General features: G+C 42.5%; 1 protein-coding gene across 1 annotated transcript in view; it reads left to right on the top strand.

Annotated features, from left to right (window-relative positions):
- The window catches only part of LOC118419281 (kinase D-interacting substrate of 220 kDa B-like), a 60005-nt gene that overhangs the window by 30256 nt on the left and 6526 nt on the right, over positions 1–23223 (top strand). The window contains exons 4-27 of the mRNA XM_035825628.1: positions 451–549; positions 1594–1692; positions 2803–2901; positions 3298–3396; positions 3883–3981; positions 4521–4619; positions 4972–5070; positions 6217–6315; positions 6668–6766; positions 6934–7111; positions 8769–8933; positions 9123–9302; positions 9952–10105; positions 12758–12909; positions 13394–13596; positions 14438–14527; positions 15063–15182; positions 16006–16110; positions 16905–17047; positions 17401–17494; positions 18025–18265; positions 19361–19523; positions 19891–20069; positions 21916–21993. Of these exons, the coding sequence (XP_035681521.1) occupies positions 451–549; positions 1594–1692; positions 2803–2901; positions 3298–3396; positions 3883–3981; positions 4521–4619; positions 4972–5070; positions 6217–6315; positions 6668–6766; positions 6934–7111; positions 8769–8933; positions 9123–9302; positions 9952–10105; positions 12758–12909; positions 13394–13596; positions 14438–14527; positions 15063–15182; positions 16006–16110; positions 16905–17047; positions 17401–17494; positions 18025–18265; positions 19361–19523; positions 19891–20069; positions 21916–21993 (3136 nt within the window). The remainder of the gene's footprint in view (positions 1–450; positions 550–1593; positions 1693–2802; positions 2902–3297; positions 3397–3882; positions 3982–4520; positions 4620–4971; positions 5071–6216; positions 6316–6667; positions 6767–6933; positions 7112–8768; positions 8934–9122; positions 9303–9951; positions 10106–12757; positions 12910–13393; positions 13597–14437; positions 14528–15062; positions 15183–16005; positions 16111–16904; positions 17048–17400; positions 17495–18024; positions 18266–19360; positions 19524–19890; positions 20070–21915; positions 21994–23223) is intronic.

The following is a 23223-nucleotide window of genomic DNA, read 5'->3' on the forward strand; positions in this document are numbered from 1 at the left end:
CTGGGGCTTTACGGCGCTGTATCTTGAGAACGGATGGTACGAGCACAATGATTTTTGGTACATGGGTTGGGGGTGGTGGCCTGACACTCAGGTTTGATTTGGGCCTCCTGGTGCTTGAACTTGTTTAGTCTTGTAACTCTTGCTGAATTTTTGTTCAGAAATGCTAGAGAACCCCCAAAGTACAGTTGATGTTGCCTTAACTTTATATTTTATATTTTGAAATGCCCAAAAAAGATCAAAATGTACAAAATAAATACATGTACACAAGTTACTGTACATGTATGTAATACTGTAATTGTTTGTGCCAATGTGTGTATTTTTGTTTATGAAAAATAATGTAACTAAACAATACTTAGTCTACCATTATTACACAATGCATAGTGAGACACACCAAGTTTGTACTTTGTAACTATGAATGATAGTAAAGGTTTGTAAATATCTCCTCTGCAGGATAACTGGACAGCGCTGACCTCGGCAGCGAAGGAGGGCCACCTGCCGATTGTCACATGTCTGCTGGACCGAGGGGCCAATATCGAGCATGTAGACATGGTAAGTCTGCTGGACCGAGGGGCCAATATCGAGCATGTAGATATGGTAAGTCTGCTGGACCGAGGGGCCAATATCGAGCATGTAGATATGGTAAGTCTGCTGGACCGAGGGGCCAATATCGAGCATGTAGATATGGTAAGTCTGCTGGACCGAGGGGCCAATATCGAGCATGTAGATATGGTAAGTCTGCTGGACCGAGGGGCCAATATCGAGCATGTAGATATGGTAAGTCTGCTGGACCGAGGGGCCAATATCGAGCATGTAGATATGGTAAGTCTGCTGGACCGAGGGGCCAATATCGAGCATGTAGATATGGTAAGTCTGCTGGACCGAGGGGCCAATATCGAGCATGTAGATATGGTAAGTCTGCTGGACCGAGGGGCCAATATCGAGCATGTAGACATGGTAAGTCTGCTGGACCGAGGGGCCAATATCGAGCATGTAGACATGGTAAGCCAGCCGCTGGGATGTAGTTAATGCAGTCTTTAGCTTGCCCCTATGAAAACTCCAAAGGAATCAGTACTAGTATGGTAGAAATTACGAATTCGCTGTACTTTTGTTTGTCTATAGAGAGTCTTTATTTGAAAAACCTCTAGCAAAGACCCATGCGATTTCACCAGTGTTAGTTATCTTAAAAGTTTGTTGGCCATGAAACAATTTTTCAGAATTTTTGTGTTTGATAATTTATGCCTCTGCTTAAGCAAGCAGTTGAAGATCTCTGTGAGAAAGAGCCACTGAGCTGTCATGCACCCTGGTGACCATTTCATGAACTGCAGCTAACATGCTATTACAAAGAAACTACAAACCTATCATAATATACTGCTGTGGCAGAGGTTAGTTAGCACACACTAAATTCTACTTCAAAACATGAAAAGAAAACAGTTTACATGTTCCTCAAGGAAGTTAGCCCCATTATTTCATGAGCCTGACAATTGTGTTCTACCTATCTGAGCAAGTTTCTGAGAGAAGATTTGCACTCACTTCTTGACAGAATCCAGACAATTGTGTGATTCCTATAAAATGTTTTTCTCTCTCATTGTTTAGGGTGGCTGGCCTGGGTTGATGTGGGCATCCTACAAGGGTCACACTGCCGTGGCACACGAGATGCTGCACAGGGGGGCCAACCCTAACGTTCAGGGACAGGTGAGTACAACAGGATCTGGTGTTACTACATGTACAGGTGTCACTACACAGGGCTCGAAATACACTTTTCAGTTAACTTGCACCAGTGCAAGTTGAGCAAAAGGTAACTTGCACCAAAAGAAACTTACTTGCACAACCCAAAATAGTGAACTGTTAACTCTTTATCTCCTATTCTGAAAATTTGCAAATGTATGTGAGTAAATGGGGATACATAAAGACCACATGTTTGGATACTTTTAAGTATTTGTTTTTCTATAGCATATTTTTTTTTAGTTTTAAATTGTATAGTTTCAAAAAAGGTGAATTTAGGCTTAATTAAAGATCAATCCAATGTCTACAACTCGATAAGAGCCATAGATTTCTTCTGCATGCCTCGCGATTGACATCCATCACTAATCGCTGGAATGAAGTGGTAGAACAACTCATTACAAGTACTGGAAAAACCAGTTGAACATATCAAAGTCACTAACTTGTATGCAAATGTGACTTAAATGCAAATCAAGGTAAGACAACACCAAAGGGATCTTAAGCATTGTAGAGATGGAATTGTCTTGAAATATTGTTTACCTGGATGTCTAACCTCCATGGATGTCTAACCTCCATGGACAAACTTAGACTTTTTTATCTGAGTGTTATTTTCTTTTACCTTTCAATGACAGATAATATTCTTGGTGTTTGTAAGCTTTTTCTAATGTCACAGTGTCAGGTATTAGAGGACAAAAGTAACTTGCACTGGTGCAAGTTTGGTCTAAACTTACTTGCACCACACTAATCTTACATGCACAAACTTGCATATGCATGTGGTATTTCGAGCCCTGCTACAGGTGTGACTACAGGACCTGTTGTTATCACAGGTGTTACTACAGCTCTTGCAAATATTTCACCTTCTGGTGACTGTCTGTCAGCTTTCTCAGGACTGTTTCACATTGCATAATGCCATTACAAGTACATGTATAGGTGTGGCCGCTTACTGCCTTTTGGACCGCATCTGTAAGCAGCTGGATACCATGTGGAAATTCAATGTGACAGACGGTCATGAAACTTTGGTTGAATAAAAATACTGGTCATGTACAACCAGATTCTGACTTGTTTTCTTATGTTTTCCCCCAGCACGGAGTGTCTCCTATAATCTGGGCAGCAGGCCGGGGACACACAGACATTGTGGAGGCACTGCTGAGACATGGGGCCAAACCTAGCGCTTTTGATAAGGTACTGCACACATGTCTGCTTATTGCTGCAGATAAACTCTTCTTGTTACAACATTAGAAGAGTAGTGGCTATGGCATCCACGTTGGAAAAAAAAGGCCACTAGTGCCACTATTGTAATGCTAAGAGAAGAAGATTTTATGGCAATACATGTAGGTTGAAGATCATGATCAAGTAAGGGAGCTTATGAAATGTCACATAGCTATAGTAGACAAATTTGTCAGCAGTTGAGTAACTACTTTATGGTGTATTTCTCAGCAGTGATAACACTGAGTTGAATGAGCAAGACAAAGTGAACAATCCAATGGATGGATGAATGAATGAACAAAATGAAAGAATGAATTAATCACTTAATAGATTAATGAAAGGGATGTTTACTGTTGACATGTTTGTTTACAGTACGGTACCAGTGCGTTAGTCTGGGCGTGCAGACGAGGGCACCAGGGCTGCGTACGGGCGCTACTGGACGCGGGAGCAGATGTAGACACGGCTGGGGCGGTAAGTTGTTATAGATTTGTAGCACAGTGTAGCAACTCCATTGCTACTTTAAGTAGCAAAGTCACCTTGTAGCTGGACCAGCTAAGTTATTTTGTAGCAGTCACAGTGTGTCACATGTTTAAAGAAAGGTTGCACTGTTGCAGATTGTGATTGCACCACTATTTTGTAGCAAAGTCCCGAAAAATTTCATTCTAAAAGCATTCTGCAGAAAATATTGCTAGTTTTCATCCCAAAAGTAGTTTGGGGAAGAGTCCAACTTAACACAATTTAAGAGTATTTATATATGGCCAAACTGCTTTTTAATTCGAGATGTCCTGAACCGGAGATCTTCCAGTTTCCAATTAGTTGGATCATGGAACCAAGAGCCAATAACAGTTGAGCCACAGGGACATCCCTTGTATGTTTCTGTACTTGTCTTGTAATGTTGTATTCTATGTCCAATTATGTAGCTACTAGAAGCATAACATCTGTCTTTCTCTTGTACAGAAATCGGAGCCTCCTCTGATCACAGCTGCAAAGGGTGGCCACTATGAGGTCGTTCATGACATTCTCAGGAAGAACCCAAATGTGAATGCTGTAGACAAGGTACAGGATTGGATTCTCTTTGAATGTCTATATACTGCCTTGCTAATAATATTTTTTATGCATTAAAAAAAGTGTTGAGTCATATTCCCTTATTACAGTTTACTTATTCCTCCTAACAAGAAAGAAATGATACTGAATCAGATGAAAATTCTACAGAGGAGGTGTTATAATTATGTAGGTTAGTTTCTCAAGTAGGACTTTAGAACCATAATATAGGCAAAGAAAAGGCACAGCAAAGAAAAGAATAGAGAACTACCATGTACACGTATGCTGGTCTGGTGCTCTGCTGTGTATTCTGGGGGAGAGCTTGCCGTGCTAGCATTGGATGCCTGAACCTCACAGAGTAACCAGTGACTGAAGGAAGATATGAGAAATGGAAAATGCTGTACACCATTTTCCAAGATGAAAAGAATAGTTAGAGTGTCGCAAATATATCTCACATCACAGCAAGACATTGGGGGAGATGCTACTTTGAAGAGTTTGCCAATGATGTGTACAAAAGACTAATAACTGACTTGTTTTACCATTGTTTACTCCAGGATGGTCACACAGCACTCAGCATAGCAGCAAAGGATGGCGACACGGACATTGTGAGGGAGCTGCTGGCCAAGGGGGCTTATCTGAACCTTACAGATAAGGTAAGCTGTGGCTGATATGCACATGTACTCTGCTTATGCAGGAAATCGCTCTTATTTTATTTTACGTTCGTATTATACAAAATGGACATTTTTACCAAAGGCCCTCTGTGTTAGTTAAAGGGTACATACGTATATAGCAGAAGAAGGGAATTTTCAATTTATTACTTATTCCCTGCTGATATTTTTCCAAAAGACCTGTCAAGTGCCAGTGAAATCAAGTTATAAAATTTGGTCTTTTCTGTAATCTTTATAGCAAGTGGAGGATGTCTGATAGGCAATTTGAAACGTAAATAGGCAAGACTTTACTGATTGTGTAGGATTAAAGAAAACTACAATATCTTGTTTTCCCCAGGACGGAGACACAGTCCTGATCCATGCTGTGAAGGGGGGACACCTGGGAGTGGTGCAGGCACTGCTGGACAGGTACCCAGATGTGGACATGCCGGGCGCAGTAAGTACAAGTCTTACTCTGGTTCTTACATGTATGTAACAGTACAGTTAACACCAGTGGTGCAGGCACTGCTGGACAGGTACCCAGATGTGGACATGCCGGGCGCAGTAAGTACAAGTCTGGTTCTTTAATAGTAGAGTTAACACCATAGTGGACATGCCAGGTGCAGTAAGTGTTCCTTTATAATGTTATAGTAGAGTTCAGACCAGTGGTGCAACCCAGGGTTGTACCTGTCCATTGGTCCTTTTGCCCAGGGCAATTAAAAGTGCTAATTGGGCAAGAGCATGTCCTCCTGTATTTGCCCAATCTGACCAGTGAGACTCTTTCATAAGTTTTCCCTGGGTAGTACTTATAGGGCCTTCACACGGAAATCGAATTAGCAGGAATCAAGCCGAACCAGCCGGAATGAAGTATTTGCAAACTTCGTGTCACATTCGGGGCCATTCGGGTGGGAATTCCAAATTTGCCTTTAATCCCCTTCACACGAGAAGGAATGAGCCGGAATGCCGTCAGAATAAAAATTATTGTCTATTCCTGTGAATTCGTAGTGCATTCTAGACATTCTTACGGCATTTGAAATATTCTTTCGGCCACATTCTGGCAGGATTCGAGGTGGCTTGCCGTTTCGGTTCTCCATCGAATGAGATAAGAATGTTTTGAATGATGTTAGAATGCTGTAGAATGCGGTCAGACTGCAGTCAGAATAGTTAGAATACACTAAGAATCCACTACGACTGCCATTTGATATTTCTTCACTTCGAATACACCTTGACAGTTTTTAACATGTCGAAAACTTTTGAGCCAGCCAAAAGAACGGGGACGAATATCTCGAATGCAGTAAGAATGTTTAGAATACAAGAATTGCGAGGAATTGCCACGAAAAGAAAAAAAATTCATTCGGACGGCATTCAGGCTCTCGTGTGAAGGGGGCTTTAGATGTGGGTAGATGTTGTTCTACTAGCCAGACTGAAACACACTTCCAGTGCCTCATCCAACTGACCAACCCTACAAATGTAGAAGCTTGCCAGACCCATGTAAAGCAAGATATGTAGTTAGGTCAAGCTTCTTGTCATTTCCTGGCTTATGCATATGGCTTTAGGCTGTTTCTTCTTACATTTGTACTAACCTGTATCATTTCTTCTCCAGGACAACAAAACTGCACTGTACTGGGCTGTGGAGAAGGGCCATCCACCCATTGTACAGGCTATCCTGGACTATAACCCAAACACTGAGATAGCTTCAAAGGTATGGATGATTTCTGTAGCTTTCTGTAGTAGTTAGATGTTCTTGGTTTTGTTTCAGGCAGAATCGTAGGGCTAGTTCATGAAAAGACAAAATAAGGCTACCATTTTACATGTGAAAGAAGAATTTATCGTACTGATCAAGTAGAAACTGTGAACTTAAATTGAGAACTGAAATATGCTAACCATAACAATTGCTGTTATAGCAAATAGACAATAGAAATTAGATTATTTGATTATTGCATAACATTTGTTGTAGAATTATGTTGGAAAAGAAATACGAAGGAATTATTTCTTGTATACTGGTTGCTTGAATGTCAACTAAAGTTTCTGTGTCTGTATAACTGCCTGTGTAGGGAGGAGACACCCCACTGCTGCGGGCCACACGACACAGGAGCATCGACCTGGTGGAGATGTTACTGAACAAGGGAGCAAAGGTTTCTGCAACGGACAAGGTACGCTCGTATGACAGCATTAATTTGCAGTCAAGTTCCTGCATGTTGCCATTCAAAACTGACACTGCGTCATCGCGGAACTTCATAACGATTGCATCATGTACATGTACATGTTATGTGTATTTCTATGCCTGGTTAACTCAGACAAACTTTGTTCATGTACACAGAGAGGAGACACGCCCTTGCATGTAGCCATTCGAAACCGGCACCGCATCATCGCAGAACTTCTGCTAAGGAACCCCCGGGACGGACGGCTGCTGTATAAACCCAACCGCCAGGGGGAGACGCCGTACAACATCGACTGTGCGCAGCAGAAAAGCATCCTCACACAGATATTTGGGGCCAGTATGTGAAGCATTACAGTATTTGTTTCTTAGTTTCAAATCTGTACAGTAATAATTGGTCAACTAATATCTGAATGAAAGCTCATCTGCGTTGGTAGAATCCATAGTTGAAAAAGTTTAAACTTTGTTCCAACACAGCTTGACTGAAGATTTACATGTGTATGGTGAGTCTTTCTTCTGTTGTGTTGGAACAAAGTTTAAACTTTTTCAACAATTGGTCAACTAGCTAGCATTTTAATCTCGATGTCCGTCTTTTTTGAAATTTTAGAAAAGAAGCTTCAAACCAAGGAGCTTTTATCAGGAGGAGAGAGTATGGAGTTACCCGCCCGCTGTGCGCCTTTGTTTGGCCCGTTAAATCCCGCAGCGCCGGCTTTGTTTACTGCCCTGCGCGGCGCCCGTCTGATCTGATGTTCGTAGCGCCGGTTGGCGCGGTTTCTATGCTAATGAGCCACGCCATTACGTCATAGCCCTCGAGCCAGCCCGAAGCCCGATCGGCAAGAGGCGAAGTGGGTCAGGTTTCCGACGATTCCCTTATTTGGAAAACTCGGCAGGCATGTGACTACGTCATCTTGCGGTAGAGGGCACAATGGCGGACAGTTTGATATGTTTCTCTTCGCCGTACAACAAACATGGGCCAGTTTAGGCCTATTTTCGCGGATCGAGGTCTGTTTTCTTGCGATAGAATTATGAATTTTCACATGTATTTTCAGATGGCTACTAAAAAAATATGACGTTTTTCTTCATTTAGCTGATATTTTTTCGTAACTGTTGATGATGTGCTCGGTAAAATGGCGTGTTCACTGTTGGTCGAACCTTGCTCATTTTTGTCGAACCACCCGTGTATTTAGAGGATACATCGGGCCTGGAATAAGGTGAAGGTAAGGCGGGAGAGCATAGTTTTCATGGTTTTCGTTACGATCGGGTTTTCGTATATAATGTCTTGAGTTCTCCAGGCATAATTTTGAACTTTGTATTTGTATCGATTTATGAAATATATCTGTTGCATACTTAAAAAAAACTTGGTTCCTGTGATCATTGAGTCAGGTTTTTCACAGTCATCATTAATTGTAGGAATATTACCAGTTTTTTTCGTAGACTTTGCCTCAGACAATTTTGCCTTTAGGCTTAGCCGGTACCCGAGCGGCGGCGCTGTCCGGTCGCCGTATGGCTTTGAAATTTCACCCTCAGTCAGAGAGAATATTGCCGCCGCTGTGTGTATTCCGAAGTTACTCTTCTGTTCAACATCGTCGACAAAATCGCAAAAATCAGATCGCTACACACAATGTTTGTATCCCCAGGCCGCCCCACCATGAAAATGACCAAAAAACAAAGGGAAAACAAAAGCTTGCGTGGGTGAAATGTATGCAGATGCGGGTTTTTGACACGTGGGTGTTAATAAAATTTTGTCGCCCGCTACGAACATACGAACAATGGAAACTAATCCGTACTCTCTCCTCCTGATAAAAGCTCCTTGTTCAAACATAGCAAACAGCTGTAACTTAAACTACCAAATACTATGAGAAATCTAATTTTTTTGTCTTGTACATGTCTTACTCTTTCTATGTACAGTTTCTTATGAAGATAAAATGTAAAAATAAAGATTATAATTCGTTGTCTGAGACATTGTTGGAGTGACCTTTTGATCTGTTTTTGCCCAGAATACCTCCATCCGAGTGAGAACGAGAACAGCATGCTGGGATACGACCTTTACAGCAGCTCTCTGGCGGACATTTTGAGCGAGCCGACATTGACCCCGCCCATCACTGTGGGTCTGTACGCACAGTGGGGCAGCGGCAAGTCCTTTCTCCTCAGGAAACTGCAAGGTGAGTGAGAGAGAGAGGGATAGAGAGAGGGAGATAGAGATAGAGATCTAGAGTGAGGAAGAGAGAGAGAGAGAAGAAGAAAGAGAAAAAAGAACTGGCGGACATTTTGTGCGAGCCGACCTTGGATGGATGCATTGATCCCATCACTGTGGGTCAGTTATTGTGATGCTGTGTTTTTGTTATCCTCAGATGAAATGAAGGAGTTTGCTGAGCAGGAAAGCGAGCCGGTGTTGGCGGTGTCGTGGCAGCTTATCGTGGCGCACGCGGTCGTCAGCACACTCCTGGGCCTGGTGTTTGGCTTCAGCATCAGCTGGCTGGCTGGCCTACTTATCGGCCTCATCGCTTTCTTTATAGTGGTCTTATTTCTAGGTAAGACCCATGTCGTTTGTGATATATAAGGACCTGGTGTAGAGTTAATCCTCATTTCCTTTTTGTGTGACTTTTACCTTGACAGAGACACTGTACAAAATCATATAGCTGTGCTTTGTTATTTGGTATCGTCTACTCTTTGGAAGCAGACAATCATTAGCAACAAGTATTGTTAGCTACTGTAAATTGGTCTTCCCCATACAGTGTACCGTGTATGTGGCTTCCCAGGGATTTGAGACTGGCACATTAGATAATAAGGGACCTGTAGGGCTTTGTCATCATAGAATTCCAAGCCTTGCCTACTGATGTACTTTCAAATTGTTAAACTTTACGAGAATTTCTGTCCCCCCAGGTATACATGTAGTGTACTTGGGTTCTCAGAGATTTGACTGGGGCTGGGCATAGCAGATAGGAAACTTGTTGGAAGCTGGTTTGTACTTGTATGACTCAAAATTTTGCCCAGTTTGTTTAAACTATACCTGAACTCCTTTCCCCAGCAGGTATAGTGTACTTGGGATCTCAGGGGTTTGACTGGGAATGGGCGTGGCAGATAGGAAACTTAGGACTCTATCCTTGTAGGACACTAAGCCTTCTCTACACACTGTGCTTTTTATTTGTTTAACTTAAACCTGAATTTCCCCTCCACCAGGTATAGTGTACTTAGGTTCTCAGGGGTTTGACTGGGAGTGGGCGTGGCAGGCAGGAGACTTCGTGTACCGACACCTGTCCTACTCCCAGCTGATGCTGCAGGTCTGCTTCTGTAACCCCCCGGTCATCAGGACACAGCAGGCACTGCCTATCAGGTCAGTCTTTCTTCTATTTCAAACCAACTATGTGTGTTACGTGTATTGTAATGGTATTGTATCAGGGACAGAAGTAATCGGTTCTGTGCAGGTCTGCTTCTGCAACCCTCCGGTCATCAGGACACAGCAGGCACTGCCTATCAGGTCAGTATGTTTAAGCTTTTCTATAATTGTGTATTACATTATATACGCATAGTGGCCGTTTGGGTAAACCCACAGCAATACTTAGACCTAAGGTAAGGTATTATTGTGATGGGAGCAGAAGTGATCGGTTCTGTGCAGGTCTACTTCCGCAACCCTCCCGTCATCAGCAGGCATTACCTATCAGGTCAGTCCTTTTTCAAAAAGTCAATGTGTATGTGTGTTATGTGTATTGTGTATAGTATTGTATAGTATTGTAATGGTTGCAGAAGTGATCGGTTCTGTGCAGGTCTGCTAGCGCTTCTGCAACCCTCCGGTCATCAAGACACAGCAGGCACTGCCCATCAGGTTCGTACATTTTCGTACATACATAGTACCACAGGCATAGTGGCCATTTCTGTATACACACAGTAGTGCTTAGACCTAAGGTAAGGAAATATACAACGTAGTATTGTGTTGGGAGCAGAAGTGGGGCATTTTCAGCTTCTGCAACCCTCCGGTCATCAGAACGCAGCAGGCACTGCCTATCAGGTCAGTATATCTAGACTTTTGTATAGTATGTATAGTAAGTAATGTAATGGGGGCAGAAGCGATAGACTTTGTATACAATGTAGGTCTGCTTCATCTGTAACCCTCCAGTCATCAGAACGTAACAGACACTGCCTATCAGGTCAGTCCTTTTTCAAAAAGTCAATGTATATGGTGGGTGTTATATGTATTGTGTATAGTATCGTAATGGTTGCAGAAGTGATCGGTTCTGTGCAGGTCTGCTTCTGTAATCCTCCAGTCATCAAGACACAGCAGGCACTGCCCATCAGGTCAGTCCTTTTTCAAAAAGACAATGTATGTGTGTTATGTGTATTGTGTATAGTATCGTATAGTATTGTAATGGTTGCAGAAGTGATCGGTTCTGTGCAAGTCTGCTTCTGCAACCCTCCGGTCATCAGGACGTAGCAGGCACTGCCCATCAGGTTCGTACATTTAAACATGATTGTACATACATAGTACCACAGGCAAAGTGGCCATTTCTGTATACGCACAGTTAGTGCTTAGACCTAAGGTAAGGAAATATACAACGTAGTATTGTGTTGGGAGCAGAAGTGGTGCATTTTCAGCTTTTGCAACAGCTTCTCCTGTCATCAGGACACAGCAGGCACTGCCTATCAGGTCAGTATGTTTAAGCTTTTCTATAATTGTGTATTACATTACATGTATATACGCATAGTGGCCATTTGGGTAAACCCACAGCAATACTTAGACCTAAGGCAAGGTATTATTGTGATGGGAGCAGAAGTGATCGGTTCTGTGCAGGTCTACTTCCGCAACCCTCCCGTCATCAGCAGGCATTACCTATCAGGTCAGTCCTTTTTCAAAAAGTCAATGTGTACATTGTGTTACGTGTATTGTGTATAGTATCGTATAGTATTGTAATGGTTGCAGAAGTGATCGGTTCTGTGCAGGTCTGCTTCTGAAACCCTCCGGTCATCAGAAGGGCACTGCCTATCAGGTCAGTATACTTTTGGATTGTGGATCACATGCACATGCAATAGGTGGCCGTTTCTGTATACACACAGTAGTGCTTAGACCTAAGGTAAGGAAATATACAACGTAGTATTGTGTTGGGAGCAGAAGTGGTGCATTTTCAGCTTCTGCAACCCTCCTGTCATCAGGACGCAGCAGGCACTGCCTATCAGGTCTGTATATCTAGACTTTTGTATAGTATTGTATAGTTACTGTATTGTATAGGGGGCAAAAGTGATCGGCTCTGTACAGGTCTGCTTCATCTGTAACCCTCCCGTCATCAGAACGTAACAGGCACTGCTAACACAAACCAACTAAGTGTGTTATTGGATACCAGACCCCAGCCCAACCTCAATAGTATCTGTCGTGTTTATCAGGGTCTATCTTAGGGGGAACTGCAGCTGTAGAATTTTCTTGTTTTTTTGGGGGGGGGGCCCTAGAGCCAAGGAATTGGGCTGTATAGGAAAGAGTGTTGAATGTAATAATTGTATTGTATTTGGGAGAGAAGTGATCGGATCTGTGCATTTTCTATTTCTGCAACCCTCCTGTTATTAGGACTCAGAAGGCATTACCCATCAGGTCAGTAGGGACATTTACAATCATATACTATAGACTCCAATTTTCTTTCTGATTGAAGCCAACTGCACATGTGGTACCCCACTCCTATTCGTACTCTTATCAACAATGTTATATTCATTTGTATTGAATAGTTGTATCATACATGTTTAAGCTATGGCTATCCGACAGACACAGACACACACACACACAGACAGACACACACACACATGCACAGACAGACAGAAACACACACACACACATACACACATACACACACACACACACACTCACAAATTTGTACCTCTAGCTGTTCTCATTTTTTCCCCTCAGGTTCCTGTTCACGTTACAAGTGCTTTACATGTACCTTGTATATGGAAATAACATTTAAAAGTTTTACTAAAAAGTTATAACTTCATTGTTATTTCTCTCCAGGTTCCTGTTCACGGACTACGCGCGGCTGACCCACGTGGGGGGCGAGACGTCGCTGGCCGGGATGATCGGGACTCTGTGCGAGGCTGCTGAGCAGGAGTTTGGCTTCCTCGTCACGAGACTCTTCAGAGTCTTCAAACCAGAACACAGCCAAGGTCAGAAACTTCAGCATCTGTTATGCCAGATAGCAATTACTTATTATTAATAAGAAATTGGGTATGATTCCAAAATTATATCAAGCTGATTGTATGATTGCTATTTGGCATATCTTGCTATATGCCTGGATGTCTAACCTTCATCAACGTATTTCAGTATCTGTGTATTTTTTATCTGCATGTCCTTCAATGAGGAATGCGCCTGTAGCTGAACTGGTAGCAGCCTTACGGATGAGCTCCTGGCTCAAGTTACATGTAATATGTTACAATTGGTAACTGGAGTCCCTGGTTATAATCCTGGGTATGGCAACTCAGAACTTTTGAAAAAATTTATCTTGTGTGTGTTTATTTCTTTTCCGACTTGTCAAAATCCAAAAAAATCCAATTGGCAACAAATAAATTTGGTGTGGCCTTGATGTAAAGGAGTCATTTAGCTCAATTGTATAATTAATACAACAGTAACCTACAGTAATTTCTTCCACAGGTGAGAAAGGTGCAGGCAGGTTCAAGCAGGTGTGCTGCTGTCCCACCTTCGTCATCGTTATCCTGGAGATGCTCGCCGTGCTGGTCAGCATCATCCTCCTGGTGAACTTTCACCTCGACAACCCGACCGTCAACGCCTTCCTCATCGCCATGGTTTCCATCGTGGGGCTGACGCTGCTGCTGACCTGCCGCATCTGGTTTGAGGTTTGTTTTGTTTTTGTCTGCCATCCTGCCGACAACGCCACTGTTAGGTTCCTAATAAAGTTCACAAGACACCCGATGTAGATAGAGTCCATGCCTTCCTGATCGCCATGGTGTCCATAGTGGGGCTGACGCTGCTGCTTACCTGCCGCATCTGGTTTGAGGTTTGTTTTGTTTTTGTCTGCCATCCTGCCGACAACGCCACTGTTAGGTTCGTAATAAAGTTCACAAGACACCCGATGTAGATAGAGTCCATGCCTTCCTGATCGCCATGGTGTCCATAGTGGGGCTGACGCTGCTGCTTACCTGCCGCATCTGGTTTGAGGTTTGTTTTGTTTTTGTCTGCCATCCTGCCGACAACGCCACTGTTAGGTTCGTAATAAAGTTCAAAAGACACCCAATTTAGATAGAGTCCATTTTATTATTACTCTCTCGTCACACGGCAAACTTCCCCCTGAATCCCTCCATAAGTGCCTCATTTCCCCTCCTTTTTTTGTTTGATTTCGTCTGCCTTTGGGTATACATGCAACATGCAAGTTTTGTACAGTTACATGTATGTACAAGCTGTGTGAGACCAGCCGGTCACTGTATGGTTTGATCCACTGACACACCTGAAAGGACCCTTACTCTTTTCTATAAGTGTGGTTAATTCTTTATGCTCAAGGTGTGGCTCTCCTCAAAGGAGGTACCTTCAGCTTTATGTCTCATCCGTGAGGTTGCCCCTAAGCAAAGCTTATTTTTCACGAGTTGAGTAAGAAAATAAGTGAGATTGCCTTTCCCAAGGGAATGATGGAATACAAGGGGTTAGCAACCCTAACCACAAACCAACTTGTTGCCTTTGAAGGTTCTGTGCTCGCTGGTGATGTCACAGAAACACCGAGTGTTGAAGTCTGCAGCCAACCTGGACAAGCTCAGGATGGAGGGATTCATGCATGTAAGTACAGAAAATGTCTTCCCTTGAATGAAACTTCATCTGTGTTATTGATTAAGAAAATAACAATTTAATATGCTATTGCTCGTATACATACATATAGTAAAGCACTTACCAACAAGCTTTTGATCAAACCTCTGGTCTTTCTCATGTGAAATGACACAAAGCCCATGGCACGTGATCTGAGTGCATAATTTGTGACTGACATCAGCAATGCCAACAGTCGGGCACCATTGACTCATTGCTGACATCACACTTCCGCTCAAGTCAGGTGACTTTGGTCATTTCAAGTTGAGAAGGATCCGATTTGAGAAGGATCAGAAAACTGATGAAAACCTTGTTTCTAAGTGCTTTGTTTTAGAATAAGCACTAGTTTGGGATTTGATAACAACTACTTTGAGGGATCACATACAATAATTGTTAACTAACATAAATGTCAATAATAGTATCTGTCTAAGAAACTTGGGACAAACTGTCATCAATGAGTGTTCTCAAAAAGCTTGAAATGTCTTTAAACATTTCCCTTGTGTCCCCACAGGCCATGAAGGCAGAGGTTGACATGCTGGCAGGAATGGTCCAGTGTTTTGACGCCTTCACCGACCACCAGACCAGACTAGTGGTGGTGGTGGACGGGCTCGACTCCTGTGAGCAGGACAAGGTAAAAATCACTAGTACTCAAATCCTCCAGGTTTTTAGCATTTTCCCTGCTCCCTTACATGTACATGTACCTTCAGACAACACTTAGTCAAGCTGGACTCCTGTGAACAGGACAAGGTAACAATATTGCTCAAATCCTACAGGGTTTTAACTTTCTTCCTGCCCCATCACCTGGAAAATGAGTTTGGTGCTGCAGCAGCAGCTAGTGTATATAATAATAAGTTATTTTGGCTTCCAAAAAAAATCTAAATCTAAGAGACAAATAACCCATCTCAAATGTCAGACAAATTGCGCTGTACAGAAATATGCACTGTGTGTCTAATCATTGACTGTGACACCTTCTCTGGTTATTTCTTCTTTGTCTTAAATTGTAACTGAAACAATGTTCAGCTTATGCATGTTCTTGTGGTATCTGATCGTCAGTAGCTTGGATAGAATTTAGTGGTTTCTTTTGCTGTTTTATGTTACCTGTAGTTTGTACTTAAACTTTGTGTCTGCATAGCAATATCACCTAGACAACCATCTATCTAAAGACCAAGAAAGGGTCGATAAGGCGTCAAAAGGATGACGGCTGAGACACAACGATTTACCGGTTTCGACCTTTTACTCAAATTTTAAAGTCTTTATCAGAATCTAGACCAAGACCAAGATAGGTTATATGGCATGAACATGTAATAAATGTAGATTTTCTTGAATCTTCTTCAGATCCTGGAATTTCCCTTTGTACATGTGTCTAAAGACCAAGATCTGTCACTGCTCCCTCACTTACACATATCTCCTCATGGCAGGAACATGACTTTGCTACTTTCTTCCATTTCTCACAGATCCTGCATGTTCTTGACACGGTGCACGTGTTGTTCTCTGGTGCCAACCAGCCTTTCATCACCATCCTGGCTGTGGATCCACACATCATCATCAAGGCTGTGGAGGTCAGTTTTCTTACTCAGTGTTCTCGCCAGGCCTTTTAAATTTTCACACCTGCATTGCTTACCACATGGCTTTGCTGCACCAAGATGCCCCTATGCTGTAGACAAATCCCTGTGAGAGCACTGTTCACCCTTCAGCACATTGGGAATGTTTTTTTTTCCATAACCAGTTTTGTACAGTATGTATAAGGTGTGTTGTAGTAAGACCAAGCTGTGTAAGGTTTGATTGACTCACAGCAGGATTGATTCCCAGTCTTTTAGTATTACTATGTGTTTGCCTTCTTAAATGTTCTTGGGTTTGGCTGTCCTCAAACATGGGACCTCCAGCGTAACATCTATGGGAACATTCTTCACCAAAGCTACATTGTAGGTTCTCATTTTCCCCTAGAGAAGAGTGAGGAAATAGGTGAAGAGTGCCTTTCGTAAGCATACAGCATTGGGGCCTGCTAGGGATTTGAACCCGGAACCTTTAGCTTGTGAATAGTTTCATCAGTTTGGTACGTCACGGAATAAAGAGAGTCTTTTTTACACAACCAATGGTGTATTCTTACTGACATTTCGTACATATGTAAATATGTTTTGTGACTGCATCTGAACTGTGAGCAGCGACACCTGTCCTGCAGTACAATGTGAACCGATCAGAATTGCCATGAAGAAGGTGACAGACGGTCACCAAAACATTGGTTGTGTAAAAAAGAGTCTTTTTATCCAGAACCTTTAGATTCTGATGTAAGTCAACAAACAACCCTTACCACAAGTCCACCTTGCAACTTGTTTAAATCTTCGTTCCACTTCAGGTCAACCTGCACTCCATATTCCGAGACTCCAACATCAACGGGCACGACTACCTGAAGAACGTGGTGCATCTCCCCTTCTACCTGAAGAATCGGGAAGGAGACATCCTCAAGAAACACGTGGTCAACGGGTCCGTGGGCATGAGGTAGTCATTGTTTGAAATTTGCATTGTCTGTGTCTAAGTCTCCACTTTTCTCTGGCTGGTTACCCCGAAACGGGGAAGTGTTCATGGCAGGGAACTACGTACAAAGGACAACTACACACAGTTTCGATGCAGATCATCCAGATTCAAAAATAGCACACTTATTTTTATTGTATCATTGTTGAAAGAATCTTAATGAAGATTTTAACACATGTATTATGTATCATACACAATTCAGCCTTGTATGGCTCCAATGATATGTACAATAAGTCTGTCATTTATATGCGCACTTGTTTGGGGCTAATACACCAGTCATTCATTCATTCATATATTCATTCCTTAATTCATTCATTCAGGTCCGGGGAGTGCTCCCCACTGGCAGAAGAGCCGGCTGTTACGTCAGTTGTCGGCCCCACTGGAGAGACCACAGTCCTGACTCGACGGCCGCGGGTATGTGTCATACTTAAACTGTAACATACATTTAACTCCTTGATACACATGTTGATTAATTTATGTACTTGTAAGTACATGTAGGTAACACCTGTGCATCAACTTCTTGCCTTGCAGTCGGTAGTTTGTGTGTTCGGCCCGCTGCCGAGTCATGCCAGAGACTGTAAGACTTAAAAAAGGGTACATGCTTCTGTCTCATAGCACTTAGCATTGCTGTCTCATAGCACATGCATAGCACTTAGCATTTAGTGCCACTGTCAGTGGACTAGCCCCCTGCTATAGTGATTGCACAAAGCTGTGTGGCCCAGGGCTAAAGAAACAGAAATGGGCACTGCCCAAAGCACCATTTGGTACGGGAAGGACTGTTTTTGATAGTTGTAGAGCACCTTACAAAAGTTGCTGTACATTGGTCGTGTCAGTAAAGATCTATATGTATCCACAGCTTGTCATATTGATGACACTGGAAAGGAATTAGCTTACATCAAAGTATCATTCTCAGCATGCTGACAGTGTAACAATGTGTTTTGCAGCTCCCATCACAGACTTCTCTCATTGAGAGGAGGCCCAGTAGGGTGGACTTCAGCGCTCTGGCACGGCGGTTGTCCCGGCAACCGTCACTCTCGTTCACGCCCAAACGGACGCGGTTCCTGGACCGCCAGCTGACGAGACAGTCGACATTCGACATGTCGCAGGCGCTGGTGACGGACACGTACTTCAGCGGGGTGACGCCTCATACCATGCGGAGGCTGCTCAACATCGTCGCACTTACAGGTGAGATTTACTGGTTGGTGGGAGTTTGTTTGTTTGGACTTTTAAAGTTTTATTCATTCATGAGAAGCTTGAATCATCCTGCAAGACGCTTTTCATTGAGGTCATGGTGGAGGTAAGGGTCAGATTAGACGATTAAACAGAAATACAGCTTTACTGAGCAGTAATAAATCTATTAAAATAATCATGTATCATTACACAAACACCGTGCAGAGGCTGCTCAACATCGTCGCGCTTACCGGTGAGATTTACTGGTTGGAGTTAACATTTACATAACTCCTTGTTACTTACAGGTCCATTGACTATCCATGTATTGCTCTCATGTTCAACTCATATATCCGTCTACGTAGGCCAGTTTCTTTATAATGTATTCCAAATGCGAGACCAGAGTAATCATACATAACTGTACTGTTATCGATAATGTTTTGTTGTTGTTTTGTATGTAGCCTCTTAGTACTATTGTCTGTATAGCTATTAGTTGTTATTAATTGCCATACATTATACCCTGTGCAATTGTTGAGCAATAAAATTCATTCATTCATTCAATTGACTTGTGGTAGTGGTCAGGAAACACTCTCAAAAACTTTCTCGTAGTCATAGTAGGTTGTCTCCTGTGTTTGGTGGCCCTGCCTCTCAACAAGAGGTTGGGAGTTTAAATCCTGGCTGTTGTTGCTTACCAACATGCACACTACAGGAAAGGGTTGCAGTCCTTAAGAACAGGATGTTAAGCCGTGGTCCAATGTTCATTGTGTTTGTCAAAATGAGCTAGGGGAATTTCCTTGGTACAATCAACCTGTAAATACTGTACATACATGTACTCTATAGTGTCTGTCCTCTCTGTCACGACCAGTGGAAGACTACATTTGCAGCTCTTCAGTCAGGTAAAACTGAAAACTCACTTTCCTTTTCTTTCCTCAGGTCGTTTGCTGCAAGCGAGGAACGTTGTGTTTAAGTGACACCATGTTGATGAAAGTATCACTTATAAAGTTTGATTTAAATGTCTTTAAGGTCGTTTGCTTCAAGCGAAGAACGTTGTGTTTAAGTGACACCATGGTGATGAAAGTGTTACTTATAAACTTTGATTTAAATGTCTTTCAGGTCGTTTGTTGCGAGCGCGGAATGTAGCGTTCAAGTGGCACCAGCTGGCGAGTTGGGTGAACCTGACAGAGCAGTGGCCGTACCGCACTTCCTGGCTCATCTACCAACAGGAGGAGACGGAGGATCTGGGGGACAACACGAGTCTCAACGTGTTATATGACAGGTGGGATATACATTTTGTAGTTGAGTTAAACTAGGCTGGGCAACCACTTGGCATAGCCAGAAACCTCCATCTATAAGGCATACTTGCCGTATGGGGTCCTTCCTGGTGTGAATGGTTCAAAACAGTCCTATGGCTGCACCTGGGGCAATTGCTGTCACATTGAGATCACCTGAGTGGCGCCGAACAGCTGCTCGCTCCAGACCCTTGAGATTTAGCCCCGCCTATTGTAAGCTCCTCGCAATTCAGCACCTGGCTGCCAAGAGAGAGTAAGTGGCCCGCCCAATAACAATACTAGTAACAAATAATAATAACTGCTGAAAAAGCCTTTTGCCACCTTGCATGTATTGACTTACATGACTCTTGGCAGAATCTGCAGTAAGATCCCCACATCGCGGGAGGCAGAGCCACTCCTGGAGATCGATGCAGATGCGAGAAACTTTGAGATGTTCCTGATGAACCACTCGCCCGTCCTGACGGTGTCTGACCTGAGAACATTCCTCCCCTCCACCATCAACCTGGACCCAAACATCAAGACTGTCATCGCAGGTGAGATGTCAGATCTGCAGAACGTCTGTGCAAAGTATAAGGCTGTGTTTTTGTGTAATTTGTGTATTGCAAGGATGATATTCCTATATAGGTTCCATATACTGTAAATGCAGAAATGTTTGTTGTGGTTTAATGTCCATGGTTTTTGCAAGGCAGCTTCCCCGCAAACTCTTAATCACCTCAAGCATTTTTTTCCTTACAGTTTGTGACTACAGGGTATGGTGATACTGTGAATTCAAAACCACCGCAAAAACTCCATTTACTATTAGTGAGAAATTAATCCCCATGAACTTAGTAGTTGTGTCCAAAAGGGCAATCCTATGCAACACCAATTATTCTGATACAGTCTTCTCCAGACTAGCCTCTGTTTCAACTAACTGTTTCATAAAACTGCATAGTTGCTGAAAAAATGTCAATGAAGGAATGCAGTGATAGTGATAGTACATCAGATACCACTTGAGCATTGTGTTCTTGATCGGTACGTGCTCAGATTAGCTTAGATGCAAAAAAGAAACCATTGCCATTCAAGGGATTGTAACCAACGTTTCAGCACCAAAGACAAGAATTTTTGAAGGCAATTCAATCTTTACAAAACTGGATAAAAGTCAGAGATTTACTTCCAGATGTTGCAAGTGAAGAAGAGTGATGAATGTCTCTGAAAGCTAGTTGTAGAGACTTAACTGTAAAAGCAGAAATGTTCATGGTAGCAGTGGCCACTTCACCACAAAGTTAAAACCACCACAAACACACCATTTTCCCGCTACCGCGAAATCTAATCCCTGCAAACTTTTAAATTCATGTACAGTATGTGCAGCCATTTGTTTGTTTCTAAAAATGGAAACATCTTTCATCTGAGACTTTACCATAAAAGTGTATTTTTCCTCTTCCTGATTATACATAGACTTATCAGAACAATCCACTGCTCCTACAGCCTCAAAAAGACCAATACTCTTTACCTATCTTGTACTTTTCTTAACCCCTATAGCCACATTAGCCGAAGGGATGCCAGTGACAGTTCCCTGTGCCATGTGCACCATGAGTAGTGCACTGTGCTGGTGCCAAAGTGCGACAACTGAACATAATACCGGTAGTCCAGGTACATTTTGTACATCTAACAACATGGCCTTATGGGTGACATCCAAACTGACCTTTTACCTTGCATCTCAACATCAGCTCTTTCTCTTCAGTAGATGCTACCTTTTAGGGGTGCCAGATCTGCGCTGAAGTCCTTCGTTTTAGCATATGTAATGTTGTAGTGGTGTAGCATAGCTTATTTTTTTTTATAATCATGTTCATTATGGTGTTAAAACAACAGTGTTTTAGGTACATCAATACAATGTACAATCATCAAACACATGGAGAGATCCAACCTGACTTATTACCTTATCCCATTATCAGCTGTCTTATGGAGAAGTCAGCATTTTATTTTCAGCTCTGGTGAAAAAAACAAGTAGATAGTCTTCCCTCAATACTTAACTCATCTTTCAGTCATAGTATTTTCTCCTTACTATGTTCTCTACACATAACTAAGTGGTGGAGGTGATTTTGCCTGCAGGAAAGGTGCTGTCACAAGCTACACGTCTAGAGCTGTGTTTTCTATAAATACTTCCTTTTTTAATACTTCTTCTTGTGTCATCACTTCTGCTACACTGTTCAGCTCCAGAACTCAGAGCACATCCTTCCTCTGGGGGTCAGAGCTTCCAGATCTTCCTTGGTGGAGGTGAATAATTTTTGTCAGCAGAAAAGGTGCTATCACTGGCCACATTTAGAACTGTTTTTTTTATATACTGTGATGTGATGATGCTTTGCTGTCATAAAGAACTGGACCTTATTTACTGATTTTCAGATGAGCTTCGCAGGTACAGGTACAGCCCGTCGCCAACTCACCTCCACTCACCTGTGCATCACGGAGCAACTTCACCAGGTAACACCAATTTGTGCTGCTCAACTCCTTTGTTCCTCTACCTTCCAACCTAGGGTCATCCAATGAGATACCTGATTTCCTGTCTATGCTGGGATCTTGTAGTTGTACCTTGTACAAACTCCAGATATCCACTGAAAATCTTGCCCTCCTTCCTCAGCAGTGCTTGAACTGCAGTTACCACTAGATAACAAACTTTTAAAGTTGTTTATATACGACCAAGTGTTTTTACCTAAGCAGATGTTCTTTGGCTGTCTGTTACCTTCGTCAGAGTAATACTGGCCGGTACAGTAGAAGTCAGTTAATTGCACAATGGATAACTGCACACTTCTGTTAATTGCACGGAATCCCAAAGTCCCATAATGATGCAGTCCAGCTGAATAACTTCGCTTTGTTGCACCATCCGGATAATTGCACAAAATGTGCTGGCAAATGGGGACTGCAATTAAACGGCTTCTGCTGTACTACTTCACACAACAGCTAGCTGTCACTGCTGCAGTGTGAAGAATGTGGTCAGTATTGCCCTGAAGAAGATGACAGATAGTCACAGAACATTTGCTTCACGGGGAAAAACACTTGGTAGGGTATAAAGAACTTTTATTTGTTATCCAGTGACATACCAACCTGATGAAACTATAATTTACTGATACAGTTGCACCTGTTCCTTTTTTCCCTCTGACACTGCAACAGGTGTCTTCTTCTGATCTGGTGGTCTGATTACTTTCCTCAAGACTTTTACTGATTCTCTTATCAAGACTTTATCCTTGCTCTTTCTCTACAGGTTGTATCACTGGTCTTATTCTGCTGCCATCTCTAGGCCTTTTCCATTGATTACTTTAACTTACTACTTTTTCCATTGTCAAGGATCTTGAATTATGTCTCTTATGGTCTAGACCCTCATTTTCTTGTTTTAAGTTAAACTCTTTCCCAAATGCCAGATGCCTGGGTTCTTAAGTAGCCTGTGTTTACACAATCTCTCGCTGGCTGGGGTTAATGACCCCCTCACCGAGCAATACTATAGGGCCGGCCGCTAGGAGCGCGATTTTAGTCAGGCTAGGTTCTTAAGTATCACTTATATTCAGCAGGTTGTCTTCACATTCACTTCTATGCACCTTTCAATCTAATTTTGATGTGATTTTTATGTCTGTAATGTACATGTATGACTTTTTATTGTGTGAAAAAAAAAATAGTAGAAATATGCCCTTATTGTGTTTCAATGATTAGCTCTCTATT

This window comes from Branchiostoma floridae, chromosome 7, assembly GCF_000003815.2.
Source record: "Branchiostoma floridae strain S238N-H82 chromosome 7, Bfl_VNyyK, whole genome shotgun sequence".
Lineage (NCBI taxonomy): Eukaryota > Metazoa > Chordata > Leptocardii > Amphioxiformes > Branchiostomatidae > Branchiostoma > Branchiostoma floridae.